The sequence below is a fragment of the Pocillopora verrucosa genome, chromosome 9, assembly GCF_036669915.1.
Source record: "Pocillopora verrucosa isolate sample1 chromosome 9, ASM3666991v2, whole genome shotgun sequence".
Lineage (NCBI taxonomy): Eukaryota > Metazoa > Cnidaria > Anthozoa > Scleractinia > Pocilloporidae > Pocillopora > Pocillopora verrucosa.
The window spans coordinates 13,863,053-13,880,177 of NC_089320.1; the positions used below are offsets into that span (position 1 = coordinate 13,863,053).

At 36.8% G+C, this 17,125-nt stretch overlaps 2 protein-coding genes across 2 annotated transcripts; one reads left to right on the forward strand and one right to left on the reverse strand.

Annotated features, from left to right (window-relative positions):
* Nucleotides 1-2,352: 2,352 nt before the first annotated feature.
* LOC131775328 (ephrin type-A receptor 3) lies at nt 2,353-7,433 on the forward strand. The gene is made up of 7 exons (XM_059091427.2): nt 2,353-2,597; nt 2,784-2,860; nt 3,245-3,902; nt 4,438-4,590; nt 5,076-5,423; nt 5,914-6,252; nt 6,886-7,433. The coding sequence occupies exons 1-7, from the start codon at nt 2,498-2,500 to the stop codon at nt 7,137-7,139; spliced, it is 1,929 nt and encodes a 642-aa protein (XP_058947410.2). The 5' UTR covers nt 2,353-2,497; the 3' UTR covers nt 7,140-7,433.
* A 1,416-nt stretch (nt 7,434-8,849) lies between these two features.
* Nucleotides 8,850-10,321, reverse strand: LOC131775371 (RYamide receptor-like). Its single transcript, XM_059091471.2, has one exon. It carries the CDS (start codon nt 10,269-10,271, stop codon nt 9,267-9,269), a length of 1,005 nt encoding a protein of 334 aa, XP_058947454.1. The 5' UTR covers nt 10,272-10,321; the 3' UTR covers nt 8,850-9,266.
* Nucleotides 10,322-17,125: the final 6,804 nt, after the last annotated feature.

Genomic DNA, 17,125 nt, shown 5'->3' on the forward strand with positions numbered 1-17,125 from the left:
GAATAGCTACTTCAGGAAGGGAAGATTTTATTATTAACTCAGTTGATAAAACTAACACTAAAAACATTTCGCACCTACTTACATTGGCGTGCCTCCTTGCGGCATAAGGTGGGTTATATTGCCTTTAGAATCATATCAATAAGCATTTGCTGCGATTACATATCTTTGAGTGAATTGTCACAAGAACGTTAAGTGTTTTTAACCCATGATAAAAAAGAGGGTGGCGAAGACTCGTACACCAAACAGAAAGCTAAACTTGAGACACTGAGGAGAGGATGGAGACATTTCGCGCTTGACCCGTCTGTTTTCTTGTAAGATATCTTATTTAGATTTATTTAGATTATCAGTGTAGCAATTGTCAACAAAACATTAAGAGCCTCTTCAATTAATAACTTAGAGTCCATGCAATATTCAGTCAACAATGAAATACCATCGTTGCTACCAAGAACACGAATACAAAAGCTTGTAATAAGCCCTTTTTCACTCATGAAAGTGAGCTTGAAAATCGTATCCAGTGTGTGGTTTTAAGACGAGGTTTGATCGCTCAGGCGTTGATAGTTCTCTTAATTTTTGGGCCAACCTCTGCATTTCGACTTGTCATCGATTTGAGCGTAAAAGCTACATCGTCAAAAGTTCTCACATGTGAGCTTTACTCTAAACATATCCAAAATATCCTTTGAAGAAGAATGTAAATTGAAAGGAAAAAATTGAAAAAGAAAAGAAAAAGGAAGATAAAACAGTTTAACGTGGAGAAAGCTCGAATATCATAGGTATATTCATTGTGCTAGGTACGCAGAGCGTACAAGGCGGCGAAGTTTTGTGTAATAACACATCTGACGCACATTTATTACATGTACCTATTCTAGTAATTTACTGCCTTGTCTCCAGCCTGTCGATTGACCAGTGTACAAACTCTGTTCTAAGCGAATCCTCCTTTTGACAAGAGCTGTATTGTTTTTTTTACAGCAATACTCTACAGCTATTCAAGTAGGCACATGCAGTCAGAAATTAATAAGTGCATGTTGTCTTTAAATTTCTATGCTTTCGAACATCTTACTAGAATAAATCAACTGGAGTTTTTGATGGTCTGGTCTGGACTTGAGAAACATCACCCAAGAAAGAAAGAGTACTTATGATTCATTTCAGAAAGCTGTCTAACAAGTGTTTTTAGATAAATTATGGCGAACCTCTCATTACACACGTATCAAAATTAATATGCTTTCCAAACCCCTTATATATCACACCATTTAGGAATACAAACGATTTCTTGCATTTAGTGTGTTACGAGCAGCAAGCTTGTCAACTTTTGAAATTTTCGAAGTCGCAAGAGGTCAAAAAAAGGCCTTATTGAGAGCTCTCAAATTTTTTTTAAACGTATTCCCAGTAATCAATGTGGTTTATGGTTTTATTTACTTACTACCAAAGATAGTTTAACGGGCAAGCTTTTTTCCGATGCAAAACGCCTTGGACCGCTCTTACAGAGATCGCCACCTAATTGTTTTATGTTACGAGATTGAGTAGCGTGAGTGATGATTGATTAATTCACCTCTTCGGCGTTAGATTTCACTTGTAGTCTGACGTGACTCATTCGAACACAAGTGGACATTCGAACACAAGTGCACGATTTCGGTTCCTAAGTTTACTTCAAGAATGGTTATGACAAAGAGATGCGCTTATGGTAATTGAAAAAAAAAAAAAAAGAAAAACGATTCCCGATACCCCAACTCCTGGGTAAGAGACACAAAGGGTGATCCGGTCAAGTATTTCCATTTTCCTTTTTTTCAATGATAAACTACTGTCCTATGAGCAGCACTGTACGAATTGAAATTGTAAATAATAGTTTATTCTCCCGCGCGTTTCGTCTGACAATGGGAGACTTCGTCAGGGAGTTTTAACAAGTCGGAAAAATAAGCTTGCCTATATCCACATAGAAAATACGATGTCTATTCTCGACCGTGAAGCAAAGTGTTAAGTAGCCAGCGAGACAAGCGCAAGGCGAGCGCGGAGCGCTAATCACGCGCGAGGGGAGAAGTGCGAAATGTTTTTTAATTCAGGTGCTCCTCCCCTCACGCGTGACTCGCACTCGGTGCTCGCCTCGTTCTTGCCTCCGTTTTGAATGAAAAACACAAAAAACTTACGCCTGTCCTACATGCTAATTGTGAAGCAAGCACAAAGTATCTGCAAGGTGTGACAAGGGTGATGTACATGCGTGACATTTTTCGGACTTTACATGCATGGCCGGGTACGTGGGTATGTGATGTGTCTAGGATCATAGATTAAGTAGTGGGCTTTGCAATTAGAGAACTTATCATGTCGAATTCAGCTGGACTGGTTTTCATAACAGCGATTAAAGCGAACCATGTGTTTTGAATGCAGCTTTCGGCTGGCTTTAATTGCTTAAAGTTCGCTAATCTCGAGTTTTGTTTCATAAGGAATATCAAGGACATCATTACACTGTACATATTCGCGTATCACATCTGAGGCACCGTTAAAAGACATGGAGATTGATAGATCAATGTTTCTTCGCCATAAGGCGATACCTCTACTTTCGTTGATTCAAGCAATCTTGGTCGTTCGTCTTGTTTCCTCCGAGACGGGTGAGTCAATGCAATTGTATTTAAGTAACCAATGGTATGTTTTAAGTGCTTTTTTTTACTATAGTTCTCCAAAACGGACCTCATGAAGTCGAATGTTTCCGTGTCAGTTTCCGATGTCAAAATGCTAACTTGAGGCTATATCCTGTCTCTGGATTGAAACGCCTCTTTCTCTTATTTGTCTTTTAGTTATTCTAGATTCTCATTCTCGATACGACCAATCATGGGATTGGCTCACCACATATGAACTGGCGACTGGTAGCGGGGTAAGAAGCTTCTTTCAAAGTGATCTAAATGTAGTGGCTCAGTAATGTGGGATTCAATATTTGTGGTTTCAAGTTCCAGATTTAACCGCTGTCATTCATTTTGTTGTGATCTTGGGCAAGAAACCACAGCGTCACAGTACCTCATTCCGTCACAGGAGTATGCATAAATGGGCAGCTAGGAACTAAGAGGGAAACCTGATGAAGGTTGGATGAGATAGTTTATCATTCTGTCCAAGAGCACACAGCAATTTTCCTAGACGCTTCAAGCCAATGGGAATGGAATAAGCTTTGGCGGCAATGAGGTGGCCACTTGAAGCTGCAAGAATCTGGTCATTATGGTGGAATAAACGGTTTTAAGTCATTTTTTCTGTCATTTCTTTTTAGTGGGGCCGCAGTTCACAAACAGGAGAGTACCTCGTCTGTGATCTTCCAGAAACTGCAACGAAAAGCACCAACAGTTGGCTAATTTCAAATTTCATTGACCTGCAAGGCGCAGTATCAGTAACTGTTCAACTAGAATTCACTGCGAGACAATGTGACCGTCAGTCACTTCCTTTCTGCAAGGAATCATTCATGTTATATGTCTACCAAACAGACCAAAGGTTAATATCTGGAGTGCAGAAATCAACGATTCTGGCTGGACATTTTACGTTCGCTGCAACCATCGCTCCTATTCACGTGTGGAATTCTGCTCAGGCGAGAATAACAAACAAAGCAGCAGTTGGACTCACTGTTCAAAGCAAAGGACTTTATTTAGGATTTCGGGACATAGGAGGGTGTATCGCACTCGGGAAAGTTCAAGTTGTTTCCAACTTTTGTCCTGGGAAAATCATTGGTGGGGCAAGTTATAATAGAACCCCTTCTCCTCCAAATGGACATGCCGTCAAGGTAAATGGTAACTGTGCAGTAAACTCAGAGAGTCCGCATAACGCGAACACACTACACATGCAGTGTCAAAGCAATGGAACCTGGAATAGGCCAGCAAGTGCCGCTACTTGTCTGTGTAAACCTGGTTATCAAATCACTTCTCAGGGATGCCAAGGTACATAACTTGATCCCTATTATAATATAGACTCACAATTAGAGGTATTAATTAAATCTAGAATATGTTGTAGTTCATCATAGCTATATAGATAAATGAATGTTTAGCCGTTTGTCTCTCGATGTTGATTAAAGCAGTTAGTATCTTGACTCTACGTCCGAGGCAAACGATTAAACGTTTAAATCAAACATAGTTACCGAAAAACAGACAAAATGGACTTTTGGGTAACCAGACAGGCTGATAGGCAGACATCGATTGACAAGCGCAAGGACAGCAAGAAAGATAGACAGACCGGCTTGGAGACTGCAAGACGGACTGAATGACTACTGGTGCCCCATTTATACAACCAACCAACTAGAAAACCGTCAGCGAACAAACAGGAGACAATTCAGACAAACAGACAAAGAGATAGACAAGGAAACATGCAGACTGATAGAGAGAAATTGGAAGAAAAAAGCACGCGATATTTCTTTGAATACATAGTTAGGTTCCAACAAATTAATTTGATTATTTTCAATCAAAATTTTGCTCACAGAATGTCCTAGTGGAAAATTCAAACCCAGCCTAAGTAATTCAGAGTGCAGCAGCTGCCCGGTGAATACTAATTCCAACAACTCTAGACAGCAATGTGAATGCAATGCAGGATTTTATCGGGGCCCAAAAGACAAAAAAGAAGGAAAATGTACAGGTAATGCAAACGATATGTTGCTAGTAGGCACTATAATGCCTGGCATCTGTTCAGTTATGCTTTGCAAATGACATTGTGTTGGTGACAAAAAGAGTTTCAGTCACAGACCCACGGAAATATGAGATCGATTTGCTTTACACCTTAAATAGAAAAGTAAATAAGTATAACTAAAAACGCCTCCGTTTGCTTGATGATTGGCAACCCTTCACTCAAAATAACAACAAAAATCTTGTAATTCATCACTAATAAGTTGCGCGAAAGGCCCCCTTTCCCCTAAGACAATGTTGTATGAAATTAGTCGTCATTATGTTAACACCAGACTACATTGAATTAGGGAAGAAGGAGATATATGAAAGTTAAAGTAAGAATTTCAAAAGAAGTGGAACGTGTCAAGAATGTTGTCGGATATTGTACATAGTCCGAAGTTTCCATTTGATTCTTTAAAAAAAGAAACAATCTTTCACGTTTTCTTTCATTTGCTTCAGCACCGCCATCAGCTGCAAGAAATTTATCAATAATATTTCAAGACCAATCCGTAATCGTTGTTGCTTGGCTGCCGCCTTTAGACAACGGAGGGAGAGAAGACGTCGTCTACGACATCAACTGCTTTCAATGTGATCCAGGTCCACGCTGCAGAAACAAGCAACTCTGTGGTGGGAAACTAGAATTTTGGCCAGTGAGGTTTAATAATCATTTTACGCATGTTACACTGACAGGATTACAACCCAACACATCATACATGCTTAGGGTTACTGCTGAAAACGGAGTGAGTTACTTGTATGGGCCTAGTCCGAGTAGGAATGCTGAGATTCAGTTTGGAACAAGGATTTCAGGTAACTATGCTGTATTCTTTTATAAAAAACTGCATAAAGTTTAGTGGTGAGCTAAGGCAGATTTCCATTATGGACAGAGTCTATATATAAACACTTAAATTAATTTGAACAAGAAAGTCAAGTTGCTATGCAGTCCTTTCTTTGTTTCCCAATAGATTCAAAATCTGCTTTACGTCACATTATTGTTAAATCTCACTTGAAATCCTTGGTCAGGTTTGCCCTGTAGCATTCTCTAGGCAGTCTAGTTCACTTATTTTGATCTAATAGCCTGTTGAGAGTGCATGGTTATCAAATTTCTGCTTTAAATAAAATACTTGACAATAGTGCGGAAAATTATTTCCTTAATTCTATTCACGTATAAGGAGAGGTACTCTCGGCTGCACTCATTCGTTGATTTTCTGATACTGCTTAGCCCGTGTGGAAATTGCAACACAATGTAGGCATTGCCAACGAAATATACTCAATAAAAGTATGTCTCTTTTTATTACAGCTAAAATGCTTTTGGATAAGACCTATGTTGATGACACTACAGCTGTTCTAACATGGAATTCCGTGGATAATCCTCACGAGTTTTCAAGCTATGATCGCTATGAAATATCCTGCTTTAAATGTGATCAAGGCGGAGACAGTGTTAATCACCAATGTACAGAATCCTGTGGGGAAAAAGTACGGTATTGGCCGGGTAAAGAAGGGCTCAAGGACAACCATGTGACTGTGTCGGAGCTGGAACCATCCACACTGTATAAGTTTGTTTTGTATGTCTGGAAATACCGTACTGCGTTGTCTTCAGTGTTGATCGAGACAAGTGCTTCAACAGAAGTTTCTCAGGGTAAGATATTCAAGATATTTACCATTAGATTATAACTTTGGGAAAAGAGATCCAAAGAGAATAATCTAATGAGGTGCATAGCTAGCCTATGACCCGTAGGCCCAGATCTGCAATCTTTTTTCGCTCGCTTGACTCAGCGATATAACTCTTACAAAGGTTGAAACAAAAATTGGAATTTTTTTACGACATACTCACGAGTAATTAAATAACAAAGGAAAAGCAAGAATTAACCTCGTAACGTTAAAGCACTAGGTTAGCACGTTTCCAGGTCTCTAAAAATGCCTTTAGCCAGTCAAAAAGCTGGATAGGGGCCTTCTAATTGTTTTGAAACAAATCTATCAATCGCTAAAAACTTGATGATGAGAGAGACTCATGATTAGATTAATTACTTTCCTCACCATCTATCAGGAAATAGACAGCCATTAGCGTCACCAGTTAGGTTTTTAATCGAGTAAATAATATTACTGTGAAACTCACACACTCAAAATGGCAGAGTTGCCTTTCAGTCACCTTTGAAAGACCATCTACAATCTGTCACAACCATTTTAGGCACCTTGAAGTATTCAAATTCTTTTAAAGGTGAGGAGAAATAATTCATAGTAACTTACAAATTCTTAACTGTATTTACTTCAGGTGGACAATTCTTTAACCTACCGACAATAATTGCCTTAATACTGGCAGGAATATTATTCATTGTTGCTGTGATTATATTGCTGGTCACTTGCCATCTCAGAAGACGCTGGTACAACACTGGCAAATCCGTGGGTTCAGATAATAATGGCTCTAACGAGGGTACTTACTCCATTGAAAATACTGACAACACAATAATTATGGAAGAAATACTACAGGACATTGACCACTCTACAGCGGGGAATCAAATGCGTTAAAAACTGCCAGAATGCAGGAATGGTTCAGCATCAAAGTTGAAGTGATTTCGTTGTTAGCCTCTAAATTCCCATGAGTGACCAAGACAGAATTTCTCCTTACAATATCAATACAATATCAAGCAGATAGGTGATGAGAATTAAGAAAAATGTCAATTATATTAGCTAATAGTGGATCAGTTTGTTGATCCAAAACCAAATTCTCCAAACTAACATCAAAAGAATTGTATGTCAGACAGTAGGAATAATTACTCACAAGATCTTGGGCAGACCAGGGGTTAACGATTTGTCTTTAGTTATCTATCTATAATGGGACTGAAGAGTTATTTTGTAAACAAAATTCGATATCTATTATATATTATTATATCTATAATCCCTTTTCTTTGTTGCTCTATGAATTGTTCTGCCATCAAGCGCCGACGAAGCACGGCAGCACGATAAAAAAAGGAATTTACTGCGTTCGATTACAATAAAGTATTATTGATTTTATTATAGCTTAGACACTTGTTTATCAATTTGAAAACAATTTTAGCGTATATAGACTTGGAATATTGGCAACCCAAAGGATACCCTGGGTTGCCTACATTCACGCATTTTTTAGGGGTGTCCAAGTCTCCTGTCTAAATAACTTTAGACAGGAGAATTATTTGGCTATAAAAGTTATGCCAGATGTCCTAGCTACGGGGCATTCTTCCTTCACAAAATCAATGTCGGATTCAATAATGTGTTACTGTATTACACTTAAAATTATCATAGTTTTGACTTCAACTGAATATTGGACAGAAATTTGGTAAAAGTGAACGTCACTTTGACTTCTAGGGAAACAAAAAATCTAGCACTTTTCACTTATGCAAACAAGAAATGTATATTTGAGGGATCTTTGGTTTTTCTTCGATGTCTTTAAGGGCCGCCGAAGTAAAATTGATATATGTTGTTTTTACTCTCCAATAACTTCTTTGTTTCATTATCTGTATCAAAAACAGAGTAAAGGCGCCAGGAATACAAAACAAAAAAAACGACATGTGTTTTCATTTCCTCAGAAGGAAAATTATTGCTTTATTTTGCAAACATAACATTACTTTCGGTCGAATTGGTTATATTTGATGCATACAACAGCTTTTGTTTTGTTTTGTTTTTTTTTTAACCAAGTCTGATTGCACCAAGTAACGCCATTATGATATGACAGCACCGATGGCAACCCTTTATTTTAAATATTTTACCAAAATTAAAAATTCCACGAATCAATCACAAATTTTTTAACGTCATTTTCTTCAGACTATCTACATCGCTTTCCAGCCATTAGTGATTTCTGCACCTCCATCAAGCGATTCGACTGTAACCTTCCTAGCCCTAATATTGTTTGACATTAGTAAGAATTGCTTGGTTTTTTCTGGGAAAAATCTATTCCTCTTATTACTTAGTTATTTCTCAGTTTGAAAAGATAATTGCAAAATCAAAATTAAATATTTCTAGATCACTCTATTCACGGGAGGTATCTCCTCAATGGTGTTACTCCACCATGTGTCGCACGCCAGAAAACAGGTTCATTTTTTTTGTTTTTTGAATTTAAATTATTCTTTCATTCCTTAGATGTACATGTACATGTATTATAGAAATGCTTATTTCTAGAAAAGAATCTACTTATTTAGCTTATCTTATGAGCTTATGGTCTCTTCAATGTGTTTCCACATCAACCCTGCAGTGAAACAAACTGGCGCCCTGATGTAGGGTCTCATAGTTATAGAAAAAAATAATTGTCAATCATCCTTCACCACTCACACATACGCAAATACCAGTTTCTCTGTAACAATTTTTTTAAACACGCTAAACTTGGCTTAAATAGAGTATAGAGGTGGGATGAACAACCAAATTAATTAACAACACATTCAAATAAATCTTTTGCAAACCACGTTTGTTGCCTCTCTTTAGCGTAAGAACCTTTCCAATACATTTCTGAACGAGATCCATTTTTACGAACTCTCCAGGTTTACAAAACTTGTAAAATATCTGCAGTCAAGAAAAGTTGCTAAAGGTATTTCGCAGATGTCCCCTTTCTGGTTATTTCGTACCAAGAGTTCATGCTAAGAGTTCATGCCCTCGCTCTCTAGTAGTGGATGATTGTCAAATTTTCTAACGAAAACCACAGAACAGCAAACGTTTATAACCTTTTCGAAACTTTTCGTTGAAAACTGCGTACAAACAAGGATTGAAAGCGCTATTGCTGTGTGCCAGAAAAATGCGCCAAAATCTTAAATAACATGGCACTGGATTAAACACAATTTGCGCAACAAAGTATGTCAACCAACAAAACAAAAAAGCGGCGGTGACCGTCAGTAGCATGTGTATTACCTTTCTGCTTGCTTTGTCTCGACTTTTCTTTACAAGCTTGGCTATTTCTTTGTCGCCAGGCACTTTTGAGCGCCTCAAGGTTACCACTATCACAGAATAAGAGGCGAGGATGACAGTGAATGGGAGAGCGTAGAAGGCAATTAAAAGGAAAGTGTAATAAATTTCTCTTGCGTTTACGCGTTCAAATGTTCTTGTAAGATTTGAAGCACATGTAAATTCGCCTCTTTCTTCGTGAAACGTTATCCTAAGTGAATAAAAGTAAGGAAAACGAACGGCCAAAGCAACGAACCAAACGAACGCGATAACAAACTTCGAAGATTTGACAGTGAATAGTTCCTGTTTCAAAGGGAAGACAATAGCAAAAAATCTATCTATGGCCAATGTCATCAGCGTAAGAATCGAAACTAAAATGCCGACGCCGTGTAAATATGGAACGAGTTTACATAGCACTGAGCCAAACGTGTCTTCCACCAGCCATTCACTTCCTCGTAACCACATAACAATGAGCCGTGGCATGTACACCAGAGTGATAATCAAATCTGTAGCTGCCAGGTTCACAATGAAACAGTGAAAAGATTTTCGCATCGTTCTGTTACGCCGCACTACCATAATTGTCATGGTGTTACCCAGGGCTGATACCAAAATAATAACACAGTAAACAGCGACTCTTGTCACTCGTATGGCCGTGCTATTGCGATCGAAGCAACCTTCTTCAGAAGTAATGTTATGTACCGGTCCATTTAAGTTTGCATCGTCGAAAAAATTGTCAAGTGAGAAGTTGACCATAGTGAAACTTGAAGGACAGAAAGCTCACGTTTTTTTGCTCCTCAAAAGTTAGTCTCTTAATCCGACTTCAAGGTTGCAAGTCAACTAAAAGTTACCTTCAATTTGTAATAACATCAGCTTATCACAATGGACTTCCCTGACTTAGGCGGTAATGATTTGATTTGTTTGTGCATGCATTTTACAAAGATTAATTCGTTACTTAAAGTAACTTCCTTTTGTCAATACATTGTTTACAGTCATGAGAAAGATATTAAGCTAAAACTAATATAATTTTTGACTCAAGATAAATACGAAATTTCGTGCATGACACAGCTGTTTTGTAAAAAGTAGACAGTAACTTCGAAGTGCATTTCACTTATCAGAATTAAGCCGCAAAATAAATTTTCGAAACGTTCGGTGAGAAACTCTGCTGGATTGGTTTGATAATTTGTATTTCTATAGGTGTTATCAGAGCGTCTATTGAAAGAGCCTGTGGCGCCGAAAGTTCAACAAAAAGGCTATGAATTTTAAGTGGAGAAAATTTCGGGCCTTCAGCACCCAGTCGCCTTTGTCCTTTGTGTATCGGGTTACATTAATTATCATTTGGATTTTTGGTGGATTTTCTTATGACTCGGAAGTGTTTTATTAAACGGAAATTGTACTTGAAAAGTGTCACCCTTAAGTGCAAATAATAAGGGTACAAAAGCAAAGAGAGAAATATCGCTCTCTTAAAAAAAAATAAGAAAAGGAAAAGATACTAAACGGTGACTCAATTTAACAATGCGTTATCTAACAAAAGCAAGTTTGGCTTACACGAATGAGTAATTCATCTCATTGCTGTTGCTTTATTCTAGCCTCCATGGCCACAAAACTTTTCAATTATTAATGCATTGTACTTTCTAGTCTATTATCATGTAAATGTATCTCCTTTTTTTTAGGTAATCGAGCTCCCATCTGGCCTCGTTTTGAAAGAGAGGCCAGATAGCCACTAGACATGAGTAATTAGCTTTCACTGCACTGATAGGAAAATCTTTTGAATAAAGGATAGATAACTGTATATATCCTCTAGACAAAAAAAAAAAAGGAAAAAAAATCGCATTTTATATTTTTTGTAAAAAACGGGATGAAGTTTGATTTAATCAACAGTGCCTTCTTTAATATCCTAAACCACACGTGTAAAGATGTTACGTTTGGGTTGGTAGGACTTACACGGTATGATGCAGCACCCAAAAAAATAAACAGATTTAGTTGTAATCATTATGGATGTTTTTTCATAATATTAGGAGTTTATCATTATGATTTTGATGAGAATGATCCAGTTAACTGAACTTGAGCCCCCCTAAGCATAAAGGACAGTGATACGAAGGAGAGTTGCATCTTAAGGCTTACACCTGTACGTTAAAAGCCGTGTACCTAGGTTATTAAATAGGAAAATTTCTTAATTTAAACGCTATGATTATGAAAACGAAATCATTACATGCCCGTGGGGTTGTGTGTAACGAGCTAGAAGTGTAGGTAATAACATGATTTCGAGTGCAATTTGGTGTTAATAAGGACGAATGCATTTTTCAAAGATAACAAAAAATACACGAACCCGAAGAACAAGAGCAATTTGTAGTCTTTGAAAAATGTACAAGACATTATTAAACCAAACTGCAAGAGAAATCATGTTATCACTTGTTAATAATGTACACGAAAAAAATATTACAAAAAGTCAAGACAGACGAAATATCGAAAGCCCGCGCGCTATTGGTAATTTGAACTCTTATTACAACTTTTAACTCGTGCTACATGAAAAGGAATAAAGGGGATAATTTTCTAAAGAAACTGTGGTACTGCGTCGGTGGGAGAGCATAACAGGATAATTTAGTGTTATCAATTGAGTTGAAAACGTAAATTCCTCCAATCGCTCTGACAAAGGGCTAACGCTCGAAACTTCTTCAAACTAAGGTGGCCAATTTACATTTTCAACTCAGTTGATAACACTAAATCACCCTGTTATATGAGAATGTTTTCAGCTAATCAAAAGCGCGTAATTTTTTCATGTACATAATTACCAAAGTAACCTTTAAGTAAAAGTAGATAAAGTATATGAAATAAACAATCAGATTTAAAAGTTATTTTCATGACAATACAGAAAAGAATTTTATAATTTAAGATATTTCATAATTCAAAATCGGACATCTTCATCTTTGAACAAAATACCCGTTTATTTGAGATTATTGGAAAGAATGGAAACTCATCATTTCTCTATGACTCCAAAGTAGATAACAAATGTTACAAATGTTATAATATCTTTCGCCCAAATTTATTCGTTTTATTTTGCTCATAAGGGACCCAATTTTAAAGGCCATTCAAACGGTTTTTGTTTGGTTTCTTCGCCTTTGAGTTACATCTCCATCATAAGCGGAGCTCGCAGTGCGATCGTAGCAACATACTTATAAGAAATAGTAATTGAAGTTCACATACTCGAGTGCCGAACTCAAGTGCAGCGTATCGCGGGCACACGGTTAGGCATTTCACCAGGGCTTCACGAGGGCTTCACGAGGGCTAGAAGATGTGAAGGCGCGCAAGCAGATAATTTGCAACCCGCATTTTGAGCGGGAAATCAAACTGGTGAGGTCATAGTTGAACAGCTATTCTAAGTATTTTGCAATTTCTAATCAACTCGAAAAACAAACAATTCCGGCAGAGCTAAAGCTTTGTCAGCTGGAGGAAATTATTATAATTCAAGTTCGTGGAGAAAGGGTTTTGAGTGAAAGCAGGCTGGAACGAGAGAGAGAAGCGACCAAAAAGAGCAAGAAGAGAAATGCGAAGAGCGAGTCGAGAAATTGAAACACGAGAGAGAGTTAGAAAGGACGCTAAAATAAGGTACAACACGGTGTGAGGAACTCGAAAGAGGAAAAGAAAAAGGCTTAAGTAAAAAAGAGAATATCTAGCTAGCGAAGAGCAATTTGAGAAGGAAATACAAAGAGCTCTAGAAAACAGACTGAAAAGAGGTCATTACTGAAAGAAAAAGCGAACTTGAAAGGATCCAAGAAAGAAGAAGTGGTAAGTTGAGTCTTATTTGGGTTTTCTTTTACGCTAAGACTTAGGAAAATTCAAACATTTTTTCACTAATCATTTTTTGATACCAGCTCCAGTGTATAATTCATTGCTGTTTAGATGAAGACAAGAAATTTAAATATAGTTTCGGTAAAATTTTGGCATATGTCGCTTTAACACCCTCGTGCCGGTTGATCACCCGAATTATATTTCAAACTGTTCGCATTCTTAAAATTATTTCTTGCCTATCGTTTGCAGGGTTTAACACAGACGTTGTATTAAAGTTATCTTTCGAATTATTTTTTGCCTACAAAGTTTTCAAATCATAGCAAACGGCGTAAGCAAGTAGGTATCATTCTCTATTTAATTAACTATCGCATGGCTTACTTTATTCATTAAAAAAAATCGGGCTTTGTCGAAGATGTGTGGTTTAACCCTTAGAATGAAATAATGGCTTTCCAAAAATCAAAATAGAATGAGATTGAGTCAGTGATATTCATGAATACATCAAGTCTGACGGGCTAATTAGATTTTGGCAATATTGTCATGTGTCGATCATTTGAAAACCCGTGACGAACCGCGAATACGTGATGCAAACAAAAGCCCGGGTCGCACTTTCAATCAAGAGTAAAACGTACTTAATGTGCTGGTTATGATGAACATGTGTGCGATCGATACGATACTTTTTTTCTAATGCTGGAAACTAAGGAATCAATCTCTGAAATTGTCATCACGTTTTGCAAGAAGTGTCCGAGCTTTGATCGTGTATTGAAACGGGGTCCTGGCATTGAGCTCTCTAGCAGGCTGGTACGTACATGGTTAGCGTATTTAATTGTTGCTTACAGTTTTTTAGTTCAAGAGCTGTTTTTGAGAATTCACGAGTCCGTTTCTGTAACCTTCCTGGATATTTTTTGTTGAATTCACTGAGTTACAACCTCGGAACTTCATAAGCGATTAGGAACAATGTATTCGAATCGACACCACCATCAACTGAAAAAATATTTCTGGCAGCTTTCTGAAGACATTTCCGACGAGTTTACAGTTCATGAACCATTTCTGTGACTTGCTTTGATATTTTCTTTTGAATTATTTGAGTTACACCCTAGGAATTTCATTAGTGAGGAAGAACGATAAATCCGTCAATTTTATCACAAGTAAAGCATATTTTCAAATTATTAAATGTTTCATGGATAATTTGGCATACTTCGTAGATCATTTGATTAATTTGTAGCCTAAAAAGCCCCATAGAACTCAGAAGGTACTAAACTTGCCATATTTGAGAAACAAGGCACAATTTTACGACCGTATATTGCACCCGGTTTACATATGTAGACAACTACACGATTATATATTTCCCATTATCACCAGGATAGCTGTAATCAGAAGCATAGACATGTTCATGTAAGTTATATGCCACTGTTTTATTTGATTGTAATGTGTTTCTTTCTATGTAGCATATATCCATTCCTTTAATTCCCCCCTAACCTGCCTGCAACTAATTTAAACGTGTTTAATTAAAATATGAGAATAGTTGCAGAGTTTTCTGTCCAGATTGAATTTAGGTGAGCACAGGTGTCAGTAAACTACTTATTGCCATATTTTTCTCCTGAATCTGTAATTTTATTGCCCTTGTTTTTCTAGAGAGCCTCTTTTATATCTCTCTGTGTGCCAGCCAATGATTAAAATCTCAATATAAAGATATGCCATATTTGAACAGTTTTTTAGAATTCCATCTTTAAGTTTTTGGTATCTACTCTAGGAAAATTCATAAATGGCATTGCTTTTTCATTTAAAACCTGAATTATGTTCTACAGTCAAGTTAATGTCAGTGAGTTTGAAGCTTCATTCTACACAAGAACACTTTCTTTCTATGCTTTCTTTCTCATACATATGACTTGTCTTAAAAAGGGGAATTTATTTATATTTTATTGATTAAAATATACTTACTGTATGTTTCAAATATGCGAGTAACATTTGATATTCCCACATGGAACACGATGGTCCAGCTGAAGATAGCCCAAAAAAGGAATTAACTTGACTGTAACAATTGGGTGACTAGTTTGTAAACTTGAGCAATTATACACCATGGCTTGTAATTCTGATGGCGACAGTTTTCTGAGATAATTAAATTGTCAGTCCCCATGCAGGGATGTACCTTCCATGTGACCTGTGCAGTCATACACTGTGAGATGCATTTATGCATGGCAGAACTACTGTAGGTACAGACTGTCACCTAAGAACAAACATGAATGATTTCCTGTAAACATGAATGCTTGGGAGAAGTTGGGGTTGTTACTTGTAATTGATAATATTTATGCTGGGATGCATGGGGTTTGATGATTGTAATGTTTATCTTTTAGCTTTTAAACTTTCAACTTTGCTTTAGTTATAGCTGTTTACCATATCTAGTTCTATGTATTCTAAGTCCTCAAAAATTAAAGTAGACAAGTTTGGTGATTTTTCCTATTATCAGTACAAACTTGGTTTAATGAGTACATGAAGGTTGTTGCTCCAGGTAGGCTAACATTTTTAAATTAGTTGTAAAAAAGTCTTGATCCTGTTGTCACATGAAATTTTGGCTTGGTTTTACCGGACAAACTGAATAAATAAAAACATGAAATTTATTGGCACTCTTTTTGAGCTGTGCATCAATATTTTGAAAGTCATGGCAGGATTGAACTTAAGTTTATAGGAAATCCGCATGCTTATGTGTGTTTTCAACATTTAATATGTGCTGTACAACTATAGGCAGGTGTTGTGGCAAACTTTTCTTAGCTTTTTCATCAGGACACATTTCTTTTGCCAGGAGTCTCATTTATGTGGCCAACACTGAATTCTAAATTTTCAACCAAATTTATATCCTTTTGAATATTTTTAGATCTCCTAATATCATTTGCTATTAGTTATAAAAGTATGGTCAAATAAAAGTTTTGTCCTATACATCAAATTTGTGTAATTAGCTATTATATCTTTTCTAAAACTACATGTAGTTTATCAAAATAAGAATGAGTAGCCGAGCATAAGTATGGCTTTTCACAATGATAGTTTCCTGGCTGTACAAAAAAGTCACTTTCACTATGTATATTTTCCCAAATCTGATGGCCTGCTAAAATCCTTAGGTCATATAAGTGACAGTCCAACCTCATCAAAACATTGGAAACAGGAGCAATTGGCAAATTATGACGCAAACAACTGAGCCTATTCCCACATATACCCTCCCCAATCCTGATAGGTTGTTTTGGACATAGCATTTCAGACACGATGTATTTGCCACAAATTTTCCATTTTCCTGACTAATAATTTTGTAACCATGTTTACAAGTTGCAGAAAATGGTAAGGTCGAAGTATATTACAAAGATTTGCCCGTAGATGGTCAAATGTAAACTTTTTATAGATAAATAAAATTTATTGTTGTATTTCATGTGAACATGTTGGCACATCTCCTGACCTTCTAGTAAATTCATTTATTTGAAAACATCTCAGAGCATACCATCTAAAACTTATCAACCTCTTTAACACGGCCAATAATAACATTAACTCGACTTTAAAACTAAAGAGAAAACTTAATTGATGTTAGGGATTGATTTCTATAATGTACAAATGAAATCCAGGTATTGTGTTTGCCGGGTTTCTACAAATATCTTCATGGGTCGAATCCGAAGTCTCCCTTCATCGTCAAGTTTTAATCATGATATTCTAGTTCTACCTTGTTTTCCTTTAAATTAAACTTTCGCAGCGCGAGAAACATGTTAGACAAAGTTTGCAAATTTCGTATATCAGTTGCTTGAGTTGCAAAGGTCATGGACAGTCGGGTTAAAGACACTGGTAAT

Excerpts from the sequence above, each read along its gene's own strand:
- LOC131775328 (XM_059091427.2), top strand. The coding sequence starts at position 2,498 with ATGGAGATTGATAGATCAATGTTTCTTCGCCATAAGGCGATACCTCTA. Across the intron at positions 2,861-3,244 it reads AACTGGCGACTGGTAGCGGG|TGGGGCCGCAGTTCACAAAC; the intron begins GTAAGAAGCTTC and ends ATTTCTTTTTAG. Across the intron at positions 5,424-5,913 it reads GTTTGGAACAAGGATTTCAG|CTAAAATGCTTTTGGATAAG; the intron begins GTAACTATGCTG and ends TTTTTATTACAG.
- LOC131775371 (XM_059091471.2), bottom strand. The coding sequence starts at position 10,271 with ATGGTCAACTTCTCACTTGACAATTTTTTCGACGATGCAAACTTAAAT.